At 40.6% G+C, this 27,215-nt stretch overlaps 1 protein-coding gene and 1 long non-coding RNA gene across 6 annotated transcripts in view; one reads left to right on the plus strand and one right to left on the minus strand.

Annotated features, from left to right (window-relative positions):
- NAV3 (neuron navigator 3) overlaps positions 1-27,215 on the minus strand; it is a 415,305-nt gene that overhangs the window by 196,141 nt on the left and 191,949 nt on the right. For 4 of the 5 annotated variants that reach the window (XM_073327696.1, XM_073327697.1, XM_073327695.1 and 1 more), the window contains exons 9-11: positions 21,013-21,128; positions 4,232-4,340; positions 3,425-3,808 (exon numbers count right to left, since the gene is read on the minus strand). In XM_073327696.1, coding sequence (XP_073183797.1) covers positions 3,425-3,808; positions 4,232-4,340; positions 21,013-21,128 — 609 coding nt within the window. Of the gene's footprint in view, positions 1-3,424; positions 3,809-4,231; positions 4,341-11,707; positions 12,629-21,012; positions 21,129-27,215 lie in introns of those variants that run through there. The other variant, XM_073327699.1, reaches the window with a different exon arrangement.
- The window catches only part of LOC140905080 (uncharacterized), a 38,468-nt gene continuing 24,233 nt past the window's right edge, over positions 12,981-27,215 (plus strand). Inside the window, exons 1-2 of the long non-coding RNA XR_012156738.1 lie at positions 12,981-13,097; positions 16,806-16,976. This is a non-coding gene — a long non-coding RNA (uncharacterized lncRNA). The remainder of the gene's footprint in view (positions 13,098-16,805; positions 16,977-27,215) is intronic.

Genomic DNA, 27,215 nt, shown 5'->3' on the forward strand with positions numbered 1-27,215 from the left:
CAATAGTCTTAATTGTGCTCATGAAAAATGGAGGCTGGCTTTTAAAAATTTGACCATTTATGCTGTCATCTTTCCATGTGGTGGCTTCATACTGCTTTCTTCATGTTGTACTGAATGAAATTTATAAGGCTAAAAATTACAGCAACCAGTGTGGTGCTGCTTAATGTAAATCACTAAAGACTAATTAAAGGTGATTGAACTGTAAGCCGCAGCAAGAATTTCTGAGATTCCTACCTAAAACTCAGTCATATCTTTAGGGGCTCTATGGTCTTTAATTAAGCACCACCACAAATCTGTGTAACCCTCAAGATCTATGCATTACTCTCCCAAGAGACCCTATTATCATATTGCCTTGTCTCCCAGGCTCCCCCTTTCCTCATCCCATTCCTGGGTTGTTGTGTCATCCTGTTGTTCTTGTCTTAAGTGTAAGATCTTTGGAGAAGACGCTACTTTTGTATAGCACCATGCAGCTGTATGATACTCTACAAGTAATAATATCAGGCCAGTTGTATATTGGTTCAGTCCCTTTTGAGTCCCTCTGAGAGCTGTTCTTATTTAAGCCAATTGCCACTGGGTTCATGGGGCTAATACAGCAGCCTGGGATTATCAGAGCACATGGCCACTTTGCCAGCAGCCAGGAAGAGGCGGCATAGAAATGGCTATGCCAATTGTATGCCACTGAAGGATCCGCCTATGCTAAAAAGATCCTGCCATGGCTAGCTAAGCTGACTTTTGAGCAGCTTGGCACAGATATTGCAGCCAAGGATTGTGGCTTTAGTTTGTGAGCCCCTATGTACGTTTTGGCAAGCGATACCTAAATTCTGCAGCGATTTTGAGTATACTAAAATGCGCCGGGGGCGGGAAGGAAGGTTGTTGTTTGATTTTTTTTTAATTAAACATGAAAACATCCACAACATATGTCCCTTTGTTAAGAAGTCGCTCCCAATCTGAAAAGTACTGTAAATGTGCAACCCCTTGGTTTCAGGCAGTCTGTTGGAAGACTCCAGAAGATAGCACTGTGCTGGATTATGTTTGATTCACACATGGAAGGTTTCCCTCACAACCATAGACGCTAGGTTTTTTTTTTAATGAAAGCTTAAGGATTCTGGAGCAAATTTATGGAGCAGGTGATGAATCATGTAGTAAATACTGTAGTTGTGGAATTGCACATTAAATACAACTGTGGCTAGAACACAACCAGGTCTGTAAGGTGTCCCCCTCATATAAATAAGGGCCACGGTAGAGAGGCTTAACTTGTGAAGCAGGCCTTCCTCGCACTAATTCCTAATTACTGATGGATTCTTATCCCCAAGTGTTTACAGTAATTAAAGTGAGAATGGGAGAGGGAAAAGAGATACGTCTGTACATACCTCAATGGATCTTGACTTTTCAGAGCATATGAATGTGTATTTTAATATCTACTGTACCTACAGTATGTTAGCTGACCACGTTACTATTCACAGTATATTGAGTCATCCTTACTACCAACGTAAAGAAAAATCACACAACACAATGACTTCATCATTCTCTAATGTGATAAGCTAATTAATACATTTCACATCAAGCATTGCAAAAGCTCCTCCTCTCTTTTTTAACAAAGCACAAGTATAACATACTTTTCTTTATGGAAAAGGGAACTTCAAATATCACTGTGCAGCATTTCACACACTCCTTTCTACTTTGATACAGCAGGCACCACTAAATCATTCTGAGCTGTCTTCTTCCTCTTCTTTTTAGCTCATTATTTAAAACCAGGCAGAGGCATGGAACCTCACATAAGATGGCCAGCAATGCCATAATGTGGATAAGTTGTTGGAACATTACATCCTGTTTCACCATCATCCATTCTTTAACACTTCTACAGAGATCAGTTACATCAGCTCCCCATCATGCTTTGTCTTCCACAGGCTGGTGTGTAGAATTGCTGTGGTTGTTATTGAAAACAGTTCCCCATACCACAGAAAGGCAGGCAGGCAATACACTAAGCTAGACATTTTCACATCCACAGTCACTTAGAGAATGGGTTGTGACACTAACCTGCCCCATCAAAGTGCCTCAACTGTGACCTGCAGAGGCCATCTCTAGGGTTCGAGTAACTCAGTCTCATGTCCATTCCACCTTTGATATCTCTGATAAGATTGTCAGCAAGAGTCCCAATTTGAGCTAAGTGTGATGTGATGTGGTCAAATGTCCCCTAAGAATTAGATTCAGACCAACAACTAATTTCACTTAAGCCACTGAATAGCCTTCAGATGTTAACAATCTTTAAATCACTTGTGATTAATGGGCTGGATTTGATCTACTAGGTATAAACTGGTGAATTATGTCCCATAATTTCCTGTGTCCGATGTTTCCAGTTGTCTGAGCAGACAGAATTACTGTGAAGCTCTGATGTCCACTAAAAGCACCCTGGAATATTATAATGTGCCCTGTACATAAGACACCCTTTAAATTGCGCTTTGCCTGCTATACACTATCTGGTACATTAGGAAGCAACAAAGAGTAATTCAAATATTGATAAAACTGAAAATGAGGCCTTTTGTCTTAAATTATATATTGGAATTTCTAGCCCTCAAAGCAAATTCTTAGAGTTTAAATTACTTAATACAAATATGCTTAAGTGGCAAATGAGTATAAGGCTCCTGTCTGAAGTCCCAAAGACAAGAGTCTCAGAGATACCCACAAATCAACCTGGAATATCATCGCTAGCACATTTGTATTTAAAATAAAAAACATTAAAAAGGTCTTTTTAAGTGGAGCCTGGACATGCAATCTCTATATGCAAAAATTACAGTAGTCTACTCTCACCATCCGCTTGAAATCAGTCCCTGAAAATCAACTGAACAAACACAAATAGGATGCAGAAATGAAAATAATTGTCATCCATTGCTCCTGGGTTAACCAGAAGAAAATAGTGACTGACATATTCCTATCTCCAAGGATATTCCTACAGGTCAGAAATGATATGCACAGTTGAAGAACTGAGGTAAAGGCCAGTTACACAAGACTATAACAGACAGCATCTGACATGCAAACAGCAAAAGTCAGGCCTGTCAGCAACTGCCTTTCATCAGCCCCATCTGAAAATACAATGTGTCATCCAAAAAAATGTAAGAAAAATACTGAAAAAGCCCCTAAGGAACAATAGAACAAAACAGGTTTTACGGAACAGTTGTGGAAACCTCAATAAATACTTTATCTTAATGCCTCTAAAAACTTGCTCCTGCTCACCCTGAAGCTAATACCAGAACTCTCATTGACTTCAATAGGGGACAAACAATAGTTAGAACAGCACTATCATTTTGTTTAAGTATTATGTAGTGTCCACAATTCTACATTTACCAGGTTAGATTTCTTTATACAAAATCCAGTTCAATTTGCCCTGTCCTGCATTAGGGTTTTGGCTGGGTAAAATGCCACTTACCCACTATTGATGTCATCTGTTCTGAGGCTTTTCCCAAGAATGTCCCCATCACTCATGTAACCGCCAACGTCAACTTCAGAGGACACGTCCAGATCACTGCTTCCTTTTTCATTCATGTCAATCTGTGACATATTCCCGAGGCGAGAAACAGCTGCTCGGCGAAGAGGTGTGGTATACATGAATCGTGAGGGGTCAGTATGTATGAAGCGACCAGCACTACTGCGAGGGTAACCACTACCTAAGGATGGGGCATCTCCTGCCTGGAGGCGAGGACTGGCCTGGCCAAGCCTCCAAGTCACAGGCGTGGATCGGCTTGTCAAGCTTGGTATACTTCTCCCATTCACTTCGGTTGTCACAGTGCTGTCAAAAGTTGTCTCCAATGTGCTGCCAAACAAAACATAGAAGTCAATTAATTGTGCTCTCTCTCTCTCTTTCTGAGAAATAAAGATGAGCAAAAGTGGCACGGATAGGTGGAGCGTAGAAATGTAAACCAGGTATATAATAACCCAACACTTTTTTCTCTACAAGATTTTTTTTTATTTGTACACATCAGAGATTTAAAACTGTAGACAAGCTTCCAAATGAGTCCTGAGATATTATTTACAGAAGGGTAAACATAACACTTACATCAAATTATTATGACAAGAACCCCAGACACACAAATATTATCTGTGTGAATCTGAATATTATCTTCACAAACTGCACTGTTAATTTTCCCTTGCAAACCTCTAATGGTAAGCCTGGAGGTCTTGACTGCAAGTATTGTTCCACACTCCAAAATGTAAGGAGTCCATGCACAAATAGTACCTGTGGCTTATCTGGGTCCCTCTAAGGCTGGACATAGTTTCTTCCAAATTCTGTCGCAGATCTGCTATATTCTTTACTGTTCGCATTCTTCTTGTTTCTGGGTCTTCCCCTGAAAGAAAACAAAAACAATAATATAAATTCTGTGTGGGTGTGCAGTCACGTGCACATATCGTATGCGTGTGTGTGTCTACAAATATAGATATAAACTAACATATGCATGTGTGCGGACAACTATATACATGATATAATTTATATATGTATACACATACATATCATACGTATCATTTAAAATTTGAATATACACAAGCTCCCAGAGTGTATTTGTAGATGTGTCCATCCATCCACCCACATACAACATGCACACACCCATCCTGCCAATAATATTGCGCGCACACACACAGCAAGCATAAGTTTTGTGGTGATTAAAAGCTCATTTTAAAAATAGCAAGTTAGTGGAGGGGTCTCGATAAGGCTGAAAAATTATGAATGATACTCAGACTTACAGTGTTTTCGTTTTGTCCCTGTGGGGATTGTGGAGACTAAGGCCCCAATTTAGGAAAACTTTTAAGCACATACTTAAAACCTATCACTATTCAGGAAAGCACTTAAGTTAAGCCTGTACTTCAGCACCCTTCCTCAGTAGGGATTTCCCTTTCCTGAGCTGGAGCCTTATTTCCCATAACCCTCACAGTGGACATAAAACACTAAGTCCCAATAAAATTCATACATTTATAGATTTTAAGTCCAGAACGGACCATAATGATCATCTAATCTGACCTCCTGCATGACACCCAGAAGTTCCTGCATCAAACCCACAATTTTTTGCTATACAAAAAATAAATAAACCCACAAAGATAAAATGCACAGTGAAATACTGTGTTACCCAGGAAGACTGTAAAAGCCTAACAAACAATATCAAATATAAAACATAATAACAACAAAAATTACCAAATATTTAATATACATTAAAATCAGAAATTAATATATTTTTAAAATGGTATAGTTTATCTAGCAGTTTTTGTTTATTTTAACATAATCATTTAACTACCCTGTATTTGCATTTCTTTTCTTTTGAAGAGTATAGTATTAAATAACATACAGTATCACAGATTTTATCACACCCAGAATGTTGCCTATGACAGTGTCCCATTTGTGATGCTTTGTGGTGGGTGGGGGTGGGCATAATTCTAGCAATTTGTACAATTCTGAACAAATGGGGAAAACTATTCCTCCCTGACTCCAGGACTGATCATTTTATGCCCTTATACATCACCTGATTAACCCCAGTTTAGTCAGCATGCTACAAATGTTATCATCAGTTATGAAATTGTAAAATCCTTTAAAAATAGGTTAAGTATTATTTAACTCAAGTTCAGCATTTCCCTGGTAATTCCATCTCAGGATTCTGGTGATATTAAGCAACTGCTTTGGCTTCGATCTCATATTTGCTGATGTCAGGAGAACACCTTGTGAATCTGAATTCAACATGACACAAAAGAGAAGGTCAGAAACACAAGGGGAGAGAAAGGACAGGGTGATAACAACATAATCTTATGTTTACTCAGTAAGGCACGTACACTTCTTCGTACTGCTGGCTTTTTTTGTGTTGTTGCTACCTTTTGTTCCCCTCATGTCCTGTAGGTAAATTTATAGGTGAGATCTAAACATAGAATGCATAGAAATATCAGTGATGGGAGGAAAGGGTTTTCTCACTGGTAGAGCAGAAGAGTCAGAGAGAAAGGCAAGAGAAAACTAAGTCTATTATTAGAGATCACCAGAAAAAATTTGGAGGAACAATTTTTCACAGGAAAAGAGAGTTTCATCAAAATTAAAATATTTTGTGGGTTGGTGTGAAATTTGCCAATATTTTTGCTAGAAAATTTAGAAACAATCCTTTTGACATTCTTGTTTCACTGTGACATTATTTTCACTTTTATATTATATTAAAATATTAATGTTGATACTATATTATGCTATATTTAATATTATATTACACTGTTTCAATTTTATTGAAATGAAACAATTTACGTTAACCAAAATGAAACATTTTGATGCTTCCAAAGAGAAAACTTTCTGAATTTCTGTCCCATGAGGAATTTCCAAAAATTGACTTTTCATTGTAATTTGGAAGGATTTTTTTTGATGTTTTAATGTTTAAATGTTGGAATTTTCAGTGGAACAGAAATTCTGTTTTCCATCCAGATGTAACTATAATGTAGACAGGGGCTATGAGATCTTAAAGTAGGTGTTTCAAAGCAAGACACACCAGGCAATGAGCAGTCAGCAAAGAGACTCAAAGAGGTGCACAACCAGACTGAAACAATGAAAGAGAAAGATTATTTTGTCAGCAGAAATCTAGATAGGAAGAAGGGGGTTTAATTAATTGAATAATCAATGTGGAGGTGATGAAGGAATGAATAAACTGTAGTGAGGACAGCCTAAGGCTAGAATTGACACTAACTGCTAGCTAACCACAGAGGAAAAAATATGGTTTGGCCACAAATGCTATTTAACTTCTAACAACAGCTGAGGATCCAATAAGACGTCTTAGTTAAAAAAAAAATTTTTTTTAAAAAAGGCCCACATACCTCCCATTCATCCAAAGAATGTAGAAGTTACTATGCTATTTTCCTCTGCCTGCATCCTTCAACCCACCAGAATCACCTTTGTTTCACTGGACTGTGGATATACATGCATACAGCAGTCATAATTAAGAAGTCAATATCCACTAACAGTTACCACACCGTGGTATCTATGATACCACAGTTTCCTATGTATTAAGGAATGAAAATAATGTGTCTTAGAATGGGAAGTAAGTGTGGAAGCTGTAAGGTATCCTATGGCAAAAGCTAAATATATATATTTTAAACATATATATAAAGCTAAACATATATATATGGCTTATATGTGTGTTATTAACCGATAGTTATTGCACATTAGTTAAGGTTGCAATCAGGTTCCATAATAATTTTAACTCCACCCCTAAACTGTTTTGATCTGAAAATAGCCCAATTTACTGGAAAGGTGAAGGAAATTTGGGCTACAGGTCACTAATTTTTTTCTCCAGTTTGAAATTTTGGCTAAAGGTACATTCCTTTGGGTTCATGTTCTAACTCAGTTCTGCATCCTGGTACCTGCCTACCTACCTACCATCCATCCATCCAACAAACGCTTCAGACATTTTTGAAACCGTTACAACTGAAACCAATGTATTTCCCAGATAAAACAACTCCTTTCCTCCTTGGTAAGTGAATGCAGTATAGTACCAGTCAGAGAACTCTGTGGGCTTGTCGACAGGCAAAAATTGTTCTGTCTTAATTATACCAGTATAGTATAGTTAAAGTGGTACAATACTTCAAGTGTGGACACAGTTACACAAGTATAAACATTTCTTATAGCTTATTCATGTACATGAAGAGGAATAAAGTATACTGGTATGGGTACCTTTATACCAGTATAACAGCATCCACACTAGGGGTTATTCCAGTATAACTATTTCTGTAAAAATCACACTCATCTGAAATAGTTAGAGCAGTGGAAAAAATGTGTGTAAACCCAGCCTTATGTCTGATGCCAATAGCCCCAACTAAATAAAGCACTTTAGCATGTGCTTAACTTTAAGCATATGCGTAGTCCCAGTGAAATCAATGGGACTATTCATGTGTTTGAAGGTAGGCATCCATTTAAGTACCTTTCTGAAATCAGGCTTATATGTGTATTGTGGATTTGCTTAAATGTGGTACAGTATGCTTTTGGAAGGTTGGGTCTATGACTTGCACTGTGAAGGTGAAAAAAAAAAAAAAAAGGCAGTCTAGTCCCGCTGTTCTCAAACCCCATCTAGTCCAGCGGTTCTCAAACTTCATTGCACTGCAACCCCCTTCTAACAACAAAAATGAATACACAACCCCAGGAGGGGGGACTGAAGCCTGAGCCTGCCCAAGCCCGGCCACCCCGGGTGTGGTGGGGAGGGGAAGCAAAGCTGAAACCCAAGGGCTTCAGCCCAGGGTGGGGGGGTTGTAACCTGAGCCCAGTTGCCCCAGGCGGTGAGGCTTGGGCATTGGCTTCAGCCCTGGGCCCCAGCAAGTCTAACGCCAGCCTTGGCAACCCCATTAAAATGGGGTTGCGACACACTTTGGGGTCCCAACCCACAGTTTGAGAACAGTTGATCTAGTCTGTACATGGTGGGTGGAGGCAGTACATTGGGATTTCTATATCATGTGTAGCAGTGGATGGGGAAATGGTGCGGGGAGGAATTGTTTGTGAAAATAAGACATAATATGCACGTTATTTTGAACATAATGCAAATTGGGATGGGGAAGGTCAAATCTCAGTTCTGTAACTGGACGGTAAGAAGGAAGATATGGTGTGAGGGAAGACTGGGACTGTGGATCTTGTTCATCTGTAAAGGTTTGTAGCCCATGTTGGAAATGTATATAATATATAATGGGATGGTGTAGGAGGATTTCCTTGTCTGTACACTGAGGTTTAGAGGTGTGAGGGGGCAGAGGTAAGGCCGTTCTTAGACTGTGCAATATCCATACTTAACATGTGTATATTTATCTGAGGGACGGAGGATATCTGCATATTTATCCGCCTTAACTATTCATTTCCATATTCTAAAATCTTTGGATTTTAGAATTGACATGTTTTTATTTGGGTGTGTTTTTTTGTGTGTAGTTATTTTAACATTATTGCTAATATTTTCAATATTTAATATTCACTGTTACTTTATCCTCTCCCTTTCCCTTGTTTGTTTCTACCTATTGTCCCTTGTCATATATTTAGAATATAAGATACGTTGGGTAGGGCCTGTCTTTTTTTATTGTGTGTGTACAAAGCATATGATAATGGAGTCTTGATCCTTGAATGGGGCCACCATTTGTTTCCCTCAAAACATAGTATTTCTCTCCCAAAATTAACTCTCCAAAGCTCAAGAGGGCAATATTCTATCTTGGAAATATGACATGTTTAAAGTCTATTCTCCTGTAATCTCTCAAAGAAAAGGCCATTAGAAACTGAATAATCCCCCATTTCCAATGGCACAAAACTCTTTGTTTCTAGCACAAACAGATGAGAAGATATCGGACTGAAATTGTAACATTATTATGTAAAGAAAAGTGATTTAGTATTACTTCTAGAGGTTTCTAAACTGTATTAGTTTTAATTTCTCTCCTTCTTTTAGGCCTTTACTGGTGGGCTTTTGTTACTAAAGTGAAATAGCTTTACAGGTAGGAAAAAAGAAAAATAGAATCAGTAAAAATAATTAAAAGGGTTCTAAATTTTTTTCCCTTCTGGCATGTCATGTGCAGATTACATGAGGGTATAGTATGAAGATTTTATTTGCACTCATCTGGAATGACCTGCTTCACTCATTCAAGGCTTCAACACTCATGATTAATGCAGACATCAAAAACTCTTGCATAGAGCAGCTTTATAGCACACTAAACCATGGATTCTCTCTGCAAATATCTACATCTCTCTCTCTCTCTCTCTCTCTCCCCTGTTTGGGATACAAACACAGACAATCAAAATGATCATTTTTAAAGAAGTCATTGTTCAAGTATGTTAGACTCCCGGTAGTGATGTTTGCCGTTAATTGCTTTATCAATAATCCTGATAATAATAATTCCAAAACTTACATGCTGACTATAATTAAGGCTGTGAATTTGTCACAGAGGTCATGGAAATCATGGATTCTGTGACTTTCTGGGACCTCCTTCACTTCTGCAGTGGCTGGTGTGGCTGGCCCGGGGGCCACCTGAGCAGCTTAGGCAGTCCCTGTGCCAGCCGCACTGGCTGCTGCTGGGGCAGTCTTGGGCCATCACGGCCCCCACAGCAGCAACAGGAATTTGGGTGTGGGAGGGGACCCAGGGTTGGGGGTTGGGTGCAGGAGGAGGTGAGGGCTCCGGGTGGCCGCAGTTCCCGAACAATGGAAGCTGCAGAGCCGGTACTCGGGGTGGAAGCAGTGCGTGGAGCCCCCCTGGCCGCACCTCTGCCTAGGAACAGAGAGAGGGGCATGTTGCTGCTTCCAGGGAGCCATTCGGGGCTAGGTAGGGAGCCTGCGAGCCCCGCCAACCATTCCCCCCTCCCAAAAAAAAAACAGTGGAGGTCCCAGGCTGCTCCCCTCAGAGCACCCATGGCACCCCCCCGAGCATCTGTGGCACCCCCGGCACCCCTGCTTGAGCATCCAAGATTATGGGGTATATAGTACAAGTCATGGACAGGTCACAGGGGGTGAATTTTTGTTTACTGCCTGTGACCTGTCCATGACTTTTACTAAAAATACCCGAGACTAAAATGTAGCCTTAACTATAATTAATGCCTGAAGCAGATAATAATAAAATAATAATTTCACTTATATAGAGCCTTTCATCAAAGTATTTCCAGATAATAGTAATAATAATAAGCTCCCATGTAGAACTTTTCATCCTTAGATCTCAAAGCACTTTACAAAGGAAGGTATAATTATCCTCATTTTGCAGGTGGGGAAATGAAAGCTCACAGAGGTGCAAGTGACAGAGTCAGGTATACCATTCAGATTTCTTAACTAATCTCCATGCAAAAAGTCAAACCTGGCACCTCAATGTAAAGTACTCTTGGTCCTAAACGTTAAGAATATATCTAATTTCTATATTAGTTTAAAATGAAACATTTTTACTAAATTTTACTTTCTTCATAAATTACATCCTAAATCTTTAACTCCAGTCTGAATCCAAATATGTACCAGTAGGAAACCTACAGACTAGATACACGCTACACAGCCTTGGCAAAAGACGCATACCGTTCAACCATTTTCCTTCACAACAGCAAAAAGCTTCTGAAATGAACACTTTGGACAACCCATCCTTCCAAGGAATGAGATGAAAAGTAATACCAGCAGCTCAGAAGCTTTTTGAAGCTCCTACAACTGTGAAATTTAGATGCTTGCTATCACGAATTGATGTAGCTAGAATGTGAAGCTTTGGCACCCACAATTCTATTGAAATTCCATGTGTATGTATGAGATTACCTGCAGGGTGGAGGGAAAATGTGAGGATAAAGTCATAACTAGGCCATAATATTGCCTACTAAAACAATCCTTGTTAAGAATCCAAGGATCCTAATTTTACATTAATGAGAAGGAAAGTTATTCAAACAGAAATAAAATATTTATTAATAAACTGTTAACACATGTTTCACTTTATTTTTAAAGAGCTAAGAAAACTGTGCTCAATCATTCACATACCGTATTGCTGCTAATGTACCTATCAAAAAAGATTTAGAAACTGGTCTTCATTACCTACACCCTTTAAACCTAAAAGGAACAAAGGAAGCAAGAGAGGAATACTCTAAAATTCAATTTTATATACTACTGCAAACGAACCCAATTCTGTCTCACAATATTACTGTCAACAACAGAAGTCTGCTCCATGCAGATCTGTTCTAATACTTATGTAACTCTCTGCCCTTTCTTGTGTCAACCAGAAATTAACTTACCTAATATATCAGTGTAAAGTACTTGTTCTAGGTCACCCAGCATTGTCATTATGACATCCTCATCCAGCTGTGCAGTCCCTTCACGGAGGCAGCCTTCTTCTTCTTCCTCTGCCCAGTTCCTGCTAGTGAAATTTGACTTGCAGGGGACATTTTCATCATCTGATTTGTCCCTTTCCTCATTACCAACCTCAAAACCTGCATCTGTAGACTGGCCTCCAGATCTTCTACTTGACTTATTGCTTCCAGCAGGTGGTAAGACTTCAGTTTCCTGGGGTGTTGCACTGCTGGTATGGTGAAGAGAGTGCACCGACTGCGAGAGCAACTTGGACAATGAGATTCTATCTCCAACTTCTGCCTCTCTCTGATGACAATTCTGGCTAGACTTCGAGGCATTTCCAAACCAGTTCTCCCTGTATGAGTATCGTCTCTTCTCCCCTTCACTTATGAGTGCAAGGTTGGTCAAAGACTTCTGTTTCTGAAGACGAGCATTCCCTCTTCTAACATTCTTGCCTTTAAAGACTGATAATTCAGCAGGTCGTTGCATCCTTTCAGCTAAAGCTTCACCTCAGCTAGATTTCATATTCCTAGATCTACAGTAGCTCAGATCTTTAAGCAGGTCTCAGGTGTGACCCTTTCAGTACTGTACGATGCACACACCATGTAGCACATCTTTGCATTTGTAATGAAAAGCAAAGCTCAAGCATCCAGTTTATGTGCTGTAAATGACTAGACAGGCACAGTCATTTTCTCTAAATGTACATTGCTGCCTGGGCTAAGCCACTTCTTTCCAGTCACGTTAATCTGCAATACTTACAGGCATTTTTACTTGAATTTCTCTCAAGCAGAAGAGAGTTGATCAAACACTCTGCTCCCACATAGAAGTAATCCCAAAAGCCAACTGCATTCTCCCCTCTTCATCCAATCACCAGTCTCATCAGAATGATGGGCCTGCATTTCTCTCTACAGCTGCAGTGTTCTGAAATCCAAAGTACAGCACAAGTACTGTCTTGTGCTTTTTTCCCCTCTCACAAGATCATGACCGATCCCAACGCACAGCTCTTTACTTTAGATGGGCTGACACAGAGCTGCAAGTACAGCCTACGCGTCAGAGCTCAATAAGAGCCAAAATTAACCACTGAAGCAAAGCTCTGCACGAGCCTCCTCACATTTTAGTATTCATCCTGCATTCCCAGATCTATGACTCTTCCCTGCTACTGCAGTGGATGCTGCTGGCTGCCATGGCAGCAAACATCCTGGTGATTTAAACCGGAGACATAGAAGCCTCTGTCTAGTTTAAAATGCCACAGGTTTCAAGACACCGCTTCACCTGACTGGGCCGCTACAATATTAGCCCTAGCTCGCACTGAAATGCTATTTTTCTCCCTGGAAGGTAAGAATGACAAACTATTTGTTCCTTCTCCCTGCTACTCCCTTTGCGGACAGTTAAAAAGCAGATTTGCGAATGGCTCTTGAATCTTGCAATTTCTGCTGTAAATTAATAAATATAATTTAAGAGGATAAAGAAACTAAAGAATGGAGCCTGATGCTACCCACTCTGTGGCAGTGATTTATAAAGTGAGAGATTTCATTTCCTCCTTCAAAAAAATTCTTGGGATTCAGAAGCTACTATGGAATTATAAAGCTTTGATCAAAATCAAGGCTTCACAACTTCAAAAGGGAACCTATTAAATAAAATACTCTATGGAAAGAATATAATTTTCTTACAAAGCCACCCAATTTCAAGTCTGAAACAAAGTTTACAAGAGCTAAATGTTGCTTTTATACATAGAGACTAACATTTAAAATATATCTTCTCCCAGTGGGAAAAAAATACTTGTATAAATAATTAAGGTGCTTGAACAGAAAATTAGCACTAAAGTAGAATTTTATCCCATCTTTGAAACACAAAGGTCTACCCAGGAGCAATCAATTTGGCCAAATACTGTGCATAAATGTCCAAAATAAATATAGAAATGTTACATAACAATACACTGATTCTGTCAGCATCATAATACACCTGTAACACACTGTATTGTGGGAAACCCCAGGAATTAATGACACACAAGGACAGATTATTTGCAGACTTTCTATATTAGTAATAGATGGGCATTAAGAGTTGCCCCAGTGTCGTATTTGCTTTTCAGCCTCTCATTTTACAGCTGCTACCTAAGGTAGGGCTGGATAAAAATATATCTCCTAGCAACAAAATGGAGGGGTGCATTTTTTCCTGGGGGACTCCAACAAAAGAAATAAAGATCTAATGATGTCAGTGATGATCACTTTGAAAACTAAATCACTGCTGGACCCCTCTATACAAAAAGCGTACAGGAAAGAAAATGAGAGACTCAGATGGGAAGGTTGTTCAAAATGAAATGAACTAAAGGAAATCCAGCCCTACTCCACTTCCCCTGCTCCTCCAAAAAGAAAGAGAGAGAAAGAATGTCAGCAATGAACACTCTTCTGTTTGCACGATGCTAGTGGCCAAAGGACTATTTTCAATTGCTTCATTTTCAAATTAATGCAGCACTGGTGTGCAACGGGGAGAAGGTGGCAGTGTCTTTGTTCCTCAGGGTAAGCAATAGGGCAGGACTCCTCCATGCTACTCAGGATTGTTAATGGGCTTGCCCACACATATCATCCACAAGAGTGTGAAGTCTGAGAAATGCATCTAGTCCTCCAGCCAGCCACTGTGTATGCTGCAATCAGCAACAAGACCTACCTGGCAGCAGAAAAGTGTGTACTTTATCTATCTATCGATTGATCTAAAATAGGTGCAAATAGATAGATAGATACACAACAAATAAATTACATTTAAAATTACAGAAATTACATTTAAAATGTTACAGGAAAAGCAGTTTTATACAGCATGTTGGGGGAATGGAGGGTGCTGGTAAGTGAAAAATGGGGGTTAACTAAGAGGGAGGGACTTTGGGTTTGGGAGGGGGTGCGTGGCTGGAGGTTGGGGTGCGGGAGGGGGATCCAGGGGGCGCTCACCTCAGGCAGCTCCCCGCAAACGGCGACCTGACCCAGCTACTCCTAGGCGGAAGCACGACAGGTAGCTCTGTGTGCTGCCCCCACAGCTCCCATTAGCTGGGAACCGCAGCCAATGGAGGTTGCGGGGGCAGGGCCTGTGGGTGGAGGCACCGCCTCTGCCTAGGAGCAGCTGGGACGGGTCACTACTTGCAGGGAGCCGCCCTAGATGAGTGCCCCCTGGATCCGGCACCCTGAGCCCCCTCCCACACCCCAACCCCTGCCCGCCTGTACCAACCAGACTATAAACAGGACTTTCAATGAAGATCAGAAATTCCAGTTTATAGAGCTTTCCGGTTGGTGAAGTGCCAGATAAAACAGCTTATTTAGTGTATTAAGGTAGCAAAGTCAAGCACTTAAATGTTATAAATGTTACAATTAAGGTTTCCTGTGCATTCTTAATTCGCCCCTTTTTGTGCATATGTAATGTACTACAGACATTTATTGCATGATCACATGCTATTTTTCCATGGGACCCCTGTCTTAGCTGCCCAGGTTATTACTATCTTCATCATCCCCTAAAATACATTAGATGCACACAATGTACCTGGGATGAATGCACAGCACAAAGAACTCTGAATTATGATAACTGTCCCTTTGTAATGATGATTTTAACCTACCCTCTGATCTACTATGTACCCCCGCAATGTGACAATACCTGAGACTCCAATATGGAAGAGTCCCAGGTTTATTTACTGAAATATAGTCTTCTAAAGCTCATTCTCCCATTTTAAATTTTTAAAAAATATAAATGGAAACAAAGAAACATAACTAAAACCATGAACAGGAACAGGCTATAGAACAGAAATCACATTAGGAAGTTTTGAGGTAGCAAACATTACATTATATTCCTCAATTACATGACAATCTAATGTACTGGACCCTAAAGATGGAAGTGTCATTTTTAGAGAGGACAATAGGGAATTTTCCCAACCCCATGCTTATAGAAATAATAAACCTTATTTTGTATAATGCATTACATACAAAGGAATCTTAAAAATGATTTACAAATTTAATAATCTATGGACAAATTCTGTTCTCAGATAAGCACACACAACTTTCCTTGATGTTTGAATGCACAGTTTGGCCCTTTGTTAATGAATTATATAATAGAACCTCAAAATCCACAGAATTAGAATAACATGCTAAATGTAGTTAATTCTAAGTACATGTGTACATGGTTTACAAAATCCTTTTCAAGTGTTTCTTTTAGAAAGGGGAAAAAAGTGCACATCTGAAAATACAAAGTTGATATGCTAATCCCACTGCTAATATTGGGATATAATTCTAATTCTTAAAATGATTCCTTGCCTCCTTCCTAACTTTTGTATAGTGCTTCCACATGAAACATCAGGAATGGTGTATTTATAATTAGCTAATATTTGCAACTTCATGTATAATTATTTATGGTATTGTGATAAATGAAGGGGTTTCCAACCAGCTAGTAGCTATAAAATCCCTCTTAGTAGCTGTTCTCTATTTGCTTTACCTGTAAAGGGTTAAAAGTCTTACTGCTATGCATAGGTAAAAGGAAGTGAGTGGGCACCTGGCCAAAAGAGCCAATGGGAAGGCTAGAACTTTTTAAAATTGAAACAAGACTCCCCTTTTGTCTGTCTGTGGTTGTTCTCGGGGAGAGGCAGACAAGGAACAGTTATGCTGTGAGAAGCTTGGGCCAGGTATGAAAAAATATTAGTATTATGCCTAGAAACTACTCATCTAAAACTCCAGATATGTAAGTAGATTAGGAAATGTCGAGGAAGACGCGTTTAGGTTTATCTCTTTTATTTCTTTATGGCTTGTGGATTCCTCTGTGCTAACCCCAGGTGCTTTTGTTTTGCTTGTAACCTTTTAGCTGGACCTCAAGAAAGCTATTCTCAATGCTTAATCCTTGTAATTGTTTTTTTTTAAATCTAGCAAAAGCGTAAATCCCAGATGTATTTTCTTCTTTTTTTATTTATATAATTTACCTTTTTTAAGAACAGAATTTCATTTTTGTGTCCTAAGAGGTTTGTGCACGTCGTTTAATTAGCAAGTGACAACATCTGATTTCCTTTGTTTTTCTTCTCAGCTCTTCCCTGAAGGGGGAGGTGAAAGGGCTTGAGGGTACCCCACAGGAAGGAAGTCCCAAGTGCGCCTTCCTGGGTTCTCAAGAGGGTTTTGCACTTGGGTGGTGGCAACATCTACCAATCCAAGGTCAGAGAGAAGCTGTAACCTTGGGAATTTAATACAGCCTAGAGTGGTAAGTATTATTTTTTAGAGTCCTTGCAGGCCCCCACCTTCTGCACGGGAAGTTCCAGAGTGGGGAATCAGCCTTAACAGGCATGCTAAACTCTTTAAACATGTAAACACTGTGCAAAAGCTTAGTAACATAATTGGATTATTAAAATAATATTTTGCAATTCTAGAGATGTACATTTTTTTCAGAGTGCTATTGTATAATTAGCTTATTAATGCCCACAACACCTCTGCAACGTAGGGTGGCAAATATCCCTGTTTTACAGATGGTGAAAATGGTGAAGAAAGTTTAACCAACTTGCTCTTGGTCATACAGTGAGTGAATAACAAAACTAGGATTAGAATTTATTTTATTACTCTAGTAACCCTATTCCTTGCTCTCTTTCCCTTCCTCATTTTTTGTTACCCCATACCTAAAATTAGGCCCTGATCTTGCAGAGATCTATGCATGTACTTCACTTTATACAGTGCAAGCAGGCTCAGGCCCTTAGACTTGCCAGAACTTTGACTGGGAAATCTTGTCTTTCTATTTGCCTAGCAAAACACCCAGTAAACATTTGGCACTTTAAAAACAATAACAAAGACCAAAAAGACAAATGAAACAAATATGCAAATGGAACAGAACTTTCTGAGCCCAGTCCTGTGAATGGCTGAGTGACCTCAATTCCCTTTGTACAAATGATTTTGCAGGGGACGCTCAGCACCTTGCAGAATTAGACCCTTTTTGACTAACTGTACTTCTGGCTAGTGGGTTTGCGTATCAAGTCATTCAAAAACCAAAACAAGCCTGGGGCTTAGGTAACATGATAATGGGCACAGTATAAGAACCTAAATAGAATGTAATAGAGAAAGGTTACAGAAAGACAAAACAACTCATAATTCTCTCCCATCCTATCTACTTAAGAGTCCATATCACAAAAAATCACCCTTGCATGTGTCCTTGGTACAGATGACATCCCTTGCTGGATGATTATCCCACTGAGTGGCTGGAATATACTTGGGAGCTTGGAAATCTCTGTCTTACCCCTGCTTAGCTCATCCTAGAGCAGTCTCCTGAATAGCCAGCACATGGATAGATTCCAAATGATATTCTTCAGCACATATATAGCTAATAATACATTTGCTGCACAGGGTGATTGTTTGATCCAGCCATTCCTCATATTTCTAACTGCCAATTATGAGTGACACACATTTGGTTTCCTCCGTGTGCCAAATTTACAATGAAACAATGGCTGAACTCTCACAGTGGTGCCGCCATGCTGCCCATTATGGCAGTCTGCAGCTAATGACAGAGTCTGAATAATGAGATCAGAAACATCTCTGATGTCTCTTTAGTGCCCCATATGCCACTCTCTCTTTTTTGCTGCATTTGCCACTTTGACACAGAACAGTAAAAGGACTGGATACCTGCTATCTTAGAGGATCATTACAGCAGGCACAAAAGTGATTTTTTACCATCCCTTCGGATAATTTCTTGAAACATCTTTTGTAATATTTACACCTATTTAGATGTGCATGTTTTTAATTGTTATGCCTACAATAAGACCAATGAGCCATGTATCTGCCTTTAGGAAGATTAAGTTTAACTAATTTAGAATGCAAGAAGTTTCCATGATAATATATATCTAACTGGAACCTAAAGGGAACACTTAATTAGGTTTCAGACTGGGCTACTTGTCAAAAAGTTGATCAAGAATTTGGCAGGTGCGGGATGTCAGTTTGGAGACACTTGAGGAAAAACTGAGACAGAGCCAGTTACCTGTCCTGAAACAAGATAAAACCTCCACTTTAATATGAATCAGGCCAGATGCCAAAGCAGTCTGACAAAACTGGGGCAAATTTGATGATCCTTTCTAAGCGTGATAGCATTTCAGAGTTGTGTGTGTCAAATGAGTTCCTTTAAACAAATTACATCTTGAGTGAGAAAAACCAGATGTGTTTTTTAACATTTGTTTGAATTTTGAAAATTTGGGGCAAAATGGCAAAACTCCAGTAGATTTCAATGGGCCATAATTTCATAGAATCAAAGAATATCAGGGTTGGAAGGGACCTCAGGAAGTCATCAAAGCAGGACCAATCTCCAACTAAATCATCCCAGCCAGGGCTTTGTCAAGCCTGACCTTAAAAACCTCTAAGGAAGGAGATTCCACCACCTCCGTGCTTCACCACCCTCCTAGTGAAAAAGTTTTTCCTAATATCCAACCTAAACCTCCCCCACTGCAACTTGAGACCATTACTCCTTGTTCTGTCATCTGCTACCACTGAGAACAGTCTAGATCCATCCTCTTTGGAACCCCCTTTCAGGTAGTTGAAAGCAGCTATCAAATCCCCCCTCATTCTTCTCTTCCGCAGACTAAACAATCCCAGTTCCCTCAGCCTCTCCTCATAAGTCATGTGTTCCAGTCCCCTAATCATTTTTGTTGCCCTCTGCTGGAAGCTTTTCCAATTTTTGTAGTGTGGGGCCTAAAACTGGACACAGCACTCCAGATGAGGCCTCACCAATGCTGAATAGAGGGGAATGATCATGTCCCTCGATCTGCTGGCAATGCTCCTACTTATACAGCCCAAAATGCTGTAAGCCTTCTTGGCAACAAGGGCACACTGTTGACTCATATTTGGCTTCTCGTCCACTGTAACCCCTAGGTCCTTTTCTGCAGAACTGCTGCCTAGCCTCTCAGTCCCTAGTCTGTAGCAGTGCATGGGATTCTTCCATCCTAAGTGCAGGACTCCACACTTGTCCTTGTTGAACCTCATCAGATTACTTTTGGCTCAGTCCTCTAATTCAGTGTTTCCCAAACTTGGGACGCTGCTTGTGCAAGGAAAGCCCCTGGCGGGCCCGGCCGGTTTCTTTACCTGCTGCATCTGCAGGTTCGGCCGATCGCGGCTCCTACTGGCCGTGGTTCACTGTGCCCGGACAGTGGGGGCTGCGGGAAGTGGCATGGGCCGAGGGACCTACTGGCCACTGCTTCCCGCAGGCCCCATTGGCCGGGCACAGTGAACCGTGGCCAGTGGGAGCTGCGATCAGCCAAACCTGCGGACGCGGCAGGTAAACAAACCAGCCGGGCCCGCCAGGGGCTTTCCCTGAACAATTCGCCTCCCAAGTTTGGGAAACACTGCTCTAATTTATTTAGGTCCCTCTGTATCCTATTCCTACCCTCCAGCGTATCTACCACTCCTCCCAGTTAAGTGTCATCTGCAAAGTTGCTGAGGGTACAATCCATGCCATCCTCCAGAACATTTCACCCTTTATGCTCATAAAAGTGAGCTTGAAAGTCATGGTACAGAGTAAAAAAAGGAAACCACAGTTCAGACAAACAAGCCCTTTAAAAGTACGCAGCTCTTCTATGCAATTCAATCCTAATGAGAAACTCAGCTGTGGCGCACTTTGTTTGGTGCCCATTGACAGCTAGATTTATGACCGGAAATGGCCGTAGCTGATGTAAATTGTCATGGTTCCATTGACATCTAAGGACTATGCCAATGTACAACAGCTGATGATCTGACCCGTAGTCACAAAAAAAATACAATTGAATTTAGTAAGGATTTCAACCCATATCTAGAGGGAACCCCAAGACAGAACCTTGCTGAGTGGGCCACAGGCTAGCACAGCTGTAAGGATTTGTTCAGTTACTCCCTTTTTTGAATCTAGATTGACTTACAGAAATAAAAATGTTCTGTTATTAACACTTCAGCTTCTGACATTTTGATTTGATCTTATTCTCCCAGTGTCACACATTATGAGATAGGCTTCTCAAGGTTCCTCACAGAGCATTCAGTAATAATAATGTCTTGAAATCCTAATTTATGAACACTCCAGTTTCTGCAAAATGATGAAGAGGATATTCTAAGTGAGACATCTTAGATAAAAGAATTTGCAGTTGAAGTGCTAACAGCGTGTGATCCACTTTCTCTGCATATTTAATATAATGAGTAGAGGTCAAAGGTATTATTTTAAACCATTGCTAAGCTATTAGTAGGAGAGCTATGTAAACAAAGAAATATACATTCCTATACTGAGGTTTTTCCCACATGCTACTCACCAGATATCTCCTCTAGGCACTGTTTGGCAGTCTTACTGTATGATAAATCCATTTTAGTAGGACTGGTGCAGGAGTCAGCAGGTGGTAAAGAGGTACTGTCATTTTCTGAGTGTGTTCTGAAATCAACCAAGAAGACTCATTATAACAGATGTCTGTTATACACACAGCAATGGTAAATGTTAATTCAGGGCATAACTGACATCTTTTTGCACTGTATTCATCTCAACAAAAGGCATACAGTGAAAATATCATGAATGCCACATTCTACCCTCATTGCATGGTGCTACATTCTGTCTTAAACGACACATTTCACCAAGGGAGTAAGGACTTTACATCCCTACATAAACAACCCAGACTTGAGTCAGGGAATAAGCAGGGGCCCTTGTTTGCTTAATCTTTCCCTGACACAGGTAGGCAATATTCAGGCAGGTAACAGTCTAACCCCCAACTCAATGGCCAGAATGGCTAAGCCAGCATCTATGTATATGTGAGGGGTATGAAGCATAATGACAGGTTTCAGAGTAACAGCCGTGTTAGTCTGTTTTTTCTCAAAAAGAAAAGGAGTACTTGTGGCACCTTAGAGACTAACCAATTTATTTGAGCATAAGCTTTCGTGAGCTACAGCTCACTTCATCGGATGCATACTGTGGAAAGTGTAGAAGATCTTTTATACACACAAAGCATGAAAAAATCCCCCCCCCCACCCCACTCTCCTGCTGGCAATAGCTTACCTAAAGTGACCACTCTCCTTACAATGTGTATGATAATCAAGGTGGGCCATTTCCAGCACAAATCCAGGTTTTCTCACCCCACCCCACCCCCCACACAAACCCACTCTCCTGCTGGTAATAGCTTATCTAAAGTGACCACTCTCCTTACAATGTGTATGATAATCAAGGTGGGCCATTTCCAGCACAAATCCAGGGTTTAATAAGAATGTCTGGGGGAGGGGCGGGGGAGTTAGGAAAAAACAAGGGGAAATAGGTTACCTTGCATAATGACTTAGCCACTCCCAGTCTCTAGTCAAGCCTAAGTTAATTGTATCCAATTTGCAAATGAATTCCAATTCAACAGTCTCTCGCTGGAGTCTGGTTTTGAAGTTTTTTTGTTGTAATATCGCAACTTTCATGTTTGTAATCGCGTGACCAGAGAGACTGAAGTGTTCTCCGACTGGTTTATGAATGTTATAATTCTTGACATCTCATTTGTGTCCATTTATTCTTTTACGTAGAGACTGTCCAGTTTGACCAATGTAAATGGCAGAGGGGCATTGCTGGCACATGATGGCATATATCACATTGGTGGATGTGCAGGTGAACGAGCCTCTGATATTGTGGCTGATGTTATTAGGCCCTGTGATGGTGTCCCCTGAATAGATATGTGGGCACAGTTGGCAACGGGCTTTGTTGCAAGGGTAGGTTCCTGGGTTAGTGGTTCTGTTGTGTGGTATGTGGTTGCTGGTGAGTATTTGCTTCAGGTTGGGGGGGCTGTCTGTAGGCAAGGGCTGGCCTGTCTCCCAGGATTTGAGAGAGTGTTGGGTCATCCTTCAGGATAGGTTGTAGATCCTTAATAATGCGTTGGAGGGGTTTTAGTTGGGGGCTGAAGGTGATGGCTAGTGGTGTTCTGTTATTTTCTTTGTTAGGCCTGTAGTAGGTGACTTCTGGGAACTCTTCTGGCTCTATCAATCTGTTTCTTCACTTCCGCAGGTGGGTATTGTAGTTGTAAGAATGCTTGATAGAGATCTTGTAGGTGTTTGTCTCTGTCTGAGGGGTTGGAGCAAATGCGGTTGTATCGCAGAGCTTGGCTGTAGACGATGGATCGTGTGGTGTGGTCAGGGTGAAAGCTGGAGGCATGTAGGTAGGAATAGCGGTCAGTAGGTTTCCGGTATAGGGTGGTGTTTATGTGACCATTGTTTATTAGCCCTGTAGTGTCCAGGAAGTGGACACCACACCTGCACATCCACCAATGTGATATATGCCATCATGTGCCAGCAATGCCCCTCTGCCATATACATTGGTCAAACTGGACAGTCTCTACGTAAAAGAATAAATGGACACAAATCAGATGTCAAGAATTATAACATTCATAAACCAGTCGGAGAACACTTCAATCTCTCTGGTCACGCGATTACAGACATGAAAGTTGCGATATTACAACAAAAAAACTTCAAAACCAGACTCCAGTGAGAGACTGTTGAATTGGAATTCATTTGCTAATTGGATACAATTAACTTAGGCTTGACTAGAGACTGGGAGTGGCTAAGTCATTATGCAAGGTAACCTATTTCCCCTTGTTTTTTCCTAACCACTCCCCCCCACCCCGAAGTTCTTGTTAAACCCTGGATTTGTGCTGGAAATGGCCCACCTTGATTATCATACACATTGTAAGGAGAGTGGTCACTTTAGGTAAGCTATTACCAGCAGGAGAGTGGCGTGGGGGGAGGTATTTTTTCATGCTTTGTGTGTATAAAAGATCTTCTACACTTTCCACAGTATGCATCCGATGAAGTGAGCTGTAGCTCACGAAAGCTTATGCTCAAATAAATTGGTTAGTCTCTAAGGTGCCACAAGTACTCCTTTTCTTTTTGTATGAAGCATAGTAAATTACTGCTGGTAAAGGCCAGCAGTAAATTATCCCTGGGAGCAAAGGGGGAAAAAATGGATGAATTGTAGGCATGTGTCTATCCCCTGGGGCATCCCTGGAGCAGTACAGTTTACACATAATCCCTTGCTTAGGGCTATCCAAAATCAAAATCTATCCCCAAATGTTCAAAGTTATGTGCAGTTTGGCTCCTCTTCATGATGTTACTTCATGATGTTAGTCATGTGACCACCCAACTCTTGGGAAATTCTGAGATACAGGTAAAAATTATACATTTCTATTAGATTGCTAACAAATGACCAGTATTCTTGAGAACATATGTGAACTAAATATATGTAACTATTAAAATGTAATAAAATACATTGTTACACTATGCAGTACAGTACTGGATACCTTTATTTGTCATTAAACAGGGGTAAACTATTACGCAGTCAACATTTCCCAAGGGTTCGTACAATAGTTATCTCTTCTTAGGAAAAATCTGCAATGTCTCAGAAAGCAGGATGGGGAAACTGTTGGTAAATGATGATTTTTAATGGTCATCACTGTGTTTGTACATGAGTGGAAAAAGAACACAAAAACGGAATGGTGTGAACAGGGTGCAACAAGACACACAACTCCCTCTAAAAATCTTAATTTAGAGTTCAGTTTTGCCATCCTTACATCCTGTGCTGATAATCATAAATTACATGCCAAAACACTAATTGCCTCTGGTTTCTGATAAGGGCCTGCTAAATCCTTTTTTATATATATTTTCCAATTTTGAAAGCTTAAAATTACATCTAGACTCCTAAAATTCCCATTTCCATAACATATTGTGGGAAGCACAAGATGCCCTTTGGGGTGTCCCCAGCACAGATGCCGTTCATAGGAGTAACTGATAAAAATACTGGATGAATTTGAGGATTAATTTTAAAAGAAATTTCTTTTATGAAATAGCAACCTGTTAATTATTTTCCTACATTTACTTCAAAGTTGTGTATTTAATGGATTTATTCAGCAACTCATTTAAGTGAATGAGGGAGCAGATCTCAATATACAAAGAACCAAACACATCTGTTTCAGTAGAATTCTTACCTCTTTATGGTACTCAAAACTGTATTAAACAGAAATATAAACACAAATGATAGCTTGCAACATGCATAGTTTTTATAGCCAGTTTTTGTATTTTTGGGGAATGGTGAAGAAGCAAATGTCTAACTGCCATCATATGAACTGGTTTTGATTCTTGGGTGTTATTTCCTGTGACACACTAATTATTTAATTAATTAATACTACAAGGAATCCATGGGCTGCAAGCACGGCATTCCCACTTGTTGGATCATATTAAAGAAGTTCTGAATTAAAATCACAAATGAGTTTGATTCCCCAGAGTTTAAATTCCAGGGTATTACTAATTAAGAGGTCTCTTGGTTTTTGGTACTCTTTCTCTCCCTCTATGTGTGAAACTTGCAAGCTGCTAATTGTCTTAGTACATTCTAAGACAGAGTCTGTTCTCAAAGCAGTTCACAGAGAGAGAGACTCAAAACAATACTCTAACAACAGAAACAACACACAGAGACTCCCCGCCCTTTTGTTGTATTAACAATTGTGATTAAAATAGAGATAGAGGATGTATGTGGATGGATGCTTGGTGTGGATAATAACTGAATGATCAGGGAGGTGCCAGCCTAAGAATCCAGTGTCCATCGGCTGAAGAAGGCGTCAAGTGGAAATAACCAGAGGACCCCCCCGGAGGGCAGACTGGAATCCACCCAACAGCCTCAAGAATGGGAGAACCAAAGAACAAGATAACATCTTGGAGCCGTCAGGAATGTGCTATCTGCTGATTGATTCAGCAACAGCATGATGAAGCAATTCCCATAGACTGGCATAGGAAGAAATTCCTATAAAAATAGACTCTAAAAAGTGAGAACTTTGGGGTCTGATTCTGCAAACCAACTTCCAGGAGCATCAGATGAGCATCTGACAAGGCCCTGCTCCCTCCTCATGTCCAGGCCACCTGGCCAGTGGCTTGGCATGAGCAACTCTAAGGCTGGTAACTATGATAACAACCTTGCAGAACCTGTGTGTGTGGGTGTGTATGTGTGTGTGTGTGTGTTTGTATGAATGAATGTGTGAATAAATATGAGATTGAATGGAATGTTATAGCTATAACTAACTGCTTACTATGATTCTTTCTGTATTCACAATAAATGTGGTATTTTGCCTTTTTCCCTTTAATAAGATCCTGCTGGTTTTTATTTTATTGGTACAACACACTCACATCCCTGGTAGTTTTACGCTCAAGGTCTTTCAGAATTGCGTCCTAAGTAGCAGAGTGACAATGAGGAATCTCACTCAGCAGTAAAGACTGTATGGTCATAACTGGGGTAGGAAGAGGTAAAAAGGCTCCTACCTGATGGGCAATTTTGTGTCAATAAAATGAGAACCATCCTAAGCATTCTCTTGCCCAAGCTCAACCCAAACGTTTTTAGCAATATGACACATTTCATTTATAGAACCTTGTCCCCCTCTATTTTCTTTGCTCTTCAAAAACTTGATTCCAGCTGGGACCAGGAGTGGAAGTAGTGAAATACTGTGAGAAAAAACACTTGCAAGATTTCTACACCAAATTTGCAGACCTCACAGGCAAGGTTGATTGAAAACTAGGCACATGCCAAGGACTTACCTCTTGGAGCCACATGATGACATCATAATCCAAGCTATAATTTAAAAATGTAATTATATTTCTAGTCTTCATTGTTGCAAAGAATAACTTCAAAATATGAACCAAATGTAAATGATTCAGTGGTGTCTTCTTGTGTTTGCAGACAGCCAGAAACAATAGCTCGGGAGGCATGAAATATCTGCCCCATTTATCTGACTCAAAACTGGAAGTGTGAGGGCAATGTAAAACAATTTGGGTTTGCTACCAAAATAAACAACACAGAAATCGCTGTACTGGCTGTATTTGGCATTTTCATATTGAAATACATAAAACCTCAGTTGTTTTGACTATCGAAAGCTTCTGCAGAATTTCCATGGAAGAACTCAAGAATCTTGCAGCAGACTTTAAATTCAGCTTGCAGTGGAGTACATGAAACCTTCTATTTATTCTGGAAGTGGGAGGCCAAGAAGGTATCTGCTCCAGAAGAGAGAGGAACAGCAGCCACTGGAGCCGGGGGTGGGCATAGGGGTGTGGGTGTGGGGGGAGATGCTTGGGTCCCACCACCACTAGAGCACACCAAGCCTCTGGAACTCTGGGGGCCGTTGCTGACACAACCTCAGTAGAAACTCAGTGATTGGGCCCTCCTTCTGATGCCCCATCAGGGCTCTGCTAGGGTGACGGCAGTGGGCACACTCACATATACAGAATCCTCTGCCTCGGTGGATGAGGCTGAATCCTTCTTTGGGATGTACCCCTGCTTGCCCAGGCACAGGGGAAGAGGGAGGCCCCTGCCTGTCCAAACAGGAGTGGTATTGGGCTCCTCAGCTATTGTAGTGGTGGACCCTGCTACTATGGTTCAAATTAAGGGAGGATCAAGGTATGGCTGTGGGGGCCACATATGTGGGTGTGTCTAGAGTTTGGGACTGCTTTAATCTGGCCATGCCTACAGGGT

Source organism: Lepidochelys kempii, chromosome 1 (assembly GCF_965140265.1).
Source record: "Lepidochelys kempii isolate rLepKem1 chromosome 1, rLepKem1.hap2, whole genome shotgun sequence".
In the NCBI taxonomy this organism is placed as follows: domain Eukaryota; kingdom Metazoa; phylum Chordata; order Testudines; family Cheloniidae; genus Lepidochelys; species Lepidochelys kempii.